Consider the following 1,927-nt stretch of genomic DNA (forward strand, 5'->3'; position numbering starts at 1 on the left):
CAGGGCAAGTTGAGGAGCTGGAGCGGGGAAGTGGCCGTATTTGGCCCCAGTGGGCGATCACTCTTTCAGCTCTCTTGGCTTGGAATAGAGACTCTGCATTGAACACAAATCATACTTTATTCTTGAGCCGCTTGGTCAGGCTTGATTCACACACTCTCTCTGCAGTGACCCCAGGAGCCCCTCTCACAGCTCAGAGCGGAAGCTGAGGCTGCAGCCTGCCATCTTCTCCGCATAGTCCGCATCGAAGCGCTCATTCTGCGCCACGGTGAAGGTGGTTTTCCAGTCCCCAGCCATGCCTGGAGGAAGAAGGCAGGGAGCAAAGCTGGAGTCTCATCCCAGAGGAGGCCCCGAGTGCCTATGGGGAGGCTCCAGCTGCTGCTCCCACCTGCCCCAACCTCCGTGCTGGCCGGCGCCCACCTTTCCTCATGAAGGGGGAGATGGTATGGTCCATGAACTCCCGGCGGACGGTGGTGTAGTTGGTCATAGGGTTCTTCTTCATCTCCTTGAACGACGTGTGCTGAACCATGAGGTCCATGGTCTCCTCTGGCAGAGAGCGCCCCACAAACTCCAGGATCTTCCGAATCTCCCTTTTGGGGTTCTGAGCAGCAGAGGGCTCCTCAGTGGAGGCTAGGATTGCTGATTCAAGAAAATAAAAGGGGTCCCCTTCTCTAACCTCAGAGGGGAACTGGCCACTTCCACTTGAAAACCCATAGAGCCAGCTCCTCGACCCCCAGGACCCCAGTCCCTGGGGTAAAATGAATTGCTCTCTGCCCTGTGATCCCATCATGAGCTGGGCTTGGCTCCTATGGGAAAGGACTGGGATGGTCTTCTTCCATGACTGTGGCCCTGGGTGGCATAACCGTTGGCAGGGAAAAGCAATTGGAATAGATAGCTCATCTGTGGCAAGGGGCCGTGGTTCAGGCCTGTAATCCCAACACTTTGGGAGGCTGAGGCAGGCGGATCACCTGAGCTCAGGAGATGGAGACCAACCTGGCCAACATGGCAAAACACAAAAATTAGCCAGGCATGGTAGTGTGCATCTGGAATCTCAGCTACTCAGGAGGCTGAGGCAGGAGAATCACTTGAACCTGGGGGGGGAGGCGGTTACACTGAGCTGAGATCACACCACTGCATACCATCCTGGACAACAGAGCAAGACTTTATCTAAAAAAAAAGTAGCTGATCTGTAGCCACCCGTGCAGCTGACTCAGGCACAGGAGATGAGAGCTGTGCAGAGCCTGCTGCCATGTGGGGCTGCAGTGGGGCCTGGGCCAGGGATTCAGGATGGGGAATCTGGGCCTGCTGTGGGGGCCCCCCAGGGAGGTGGCTGGGTGGCCTTGGCGGGTCCCTGTGAGGTGCCTGCCCCCAGGTGTCACATGGAGAGAAGCATCAAAGGCGGTCTCACCTCCTTCATGTCTTCATAGAAGAGGTAGAGAACAGGATGGGTGCGGCTCAGCTCCCACCACTCTTGCACGTGCTGGTACCAGCTCCCGTAGGACACTGGAGAAGCAGGCAGGGGGCGCCAACACAGGGTTGCCGTGCATTGTAGCCACCACCCCTCAGCTCCACACCTTCCTTCCTCCCGTCAAACCCACCTTCTCCAGCCATGAACTTCTCCAGGAAGCTGTCCCAGGTCCCAGGGTGAGGGTACACCTTGGCCATGTGGTAGAAGTGGTAGTAGGAAACCGCCACATCTTTTGCGTTGCGGGCAACATAGACCACCTGCAGGAGCAGAAGACTCCACCCCAGCACCATCACCACACAGCCTGCCCCAGGCCAGCTCATCTCTTGGATTGGCAAAGGAGGAACCTGAGGCTTAGAGGCTGACTTGCTTGAGATCTCACGGCACAGGCAGGGCCAAGCTGGGATCTGAACCCTGCTCAGAAGCCAAAGTCCTGCCTGGTCCCTGAGACCATCATATTCTGTA

At 57.2% G+C, this 1,927-nt stretch overlaps 1 protein-coding gene across 1 annotated transcript; it reads right to left on the reverse strand.

Moving 5' to 3' along the window:
• Positions 1 to 131: 131 nt before the first annotated feature.
• LOC116464393 (sulfotransferase 1A2-like) lies at positions 132 to 1,920 on the reverse strand (the record flags this gene model as incomplete). Its single annotated transcript, XM_032147656.2, has 4 exons — positions 132 to 296; positions 418 to 598; positions 1,406 to 1,500; positions 1,596 to 1,920. Coding segments are annotated over 4 exons (714 nt in total), but the record flags the coding sequence as incomplete, so codon positions are not given.
• Positions 1,921 to 1,927: the final 7 nt, after the last annotated feature.

The sequence above is a fragment of the Hylobates moloch genome, unplaced genomic scaffold, assembly GCF_009828535.3.
Source record: "Hylobates moloch isolate HMO894 unplaced genomic scaffold, HMol_V3 SCAFFOLD_11836, whole genome shotgun sequence".
NCBI classification, from domain to species: domain Eukaryota; kingdom Metazoa; phylum Chordata; class Mammalia; order Primates; family Hylobatidae; genus Hylobates; species Hylobates moloch.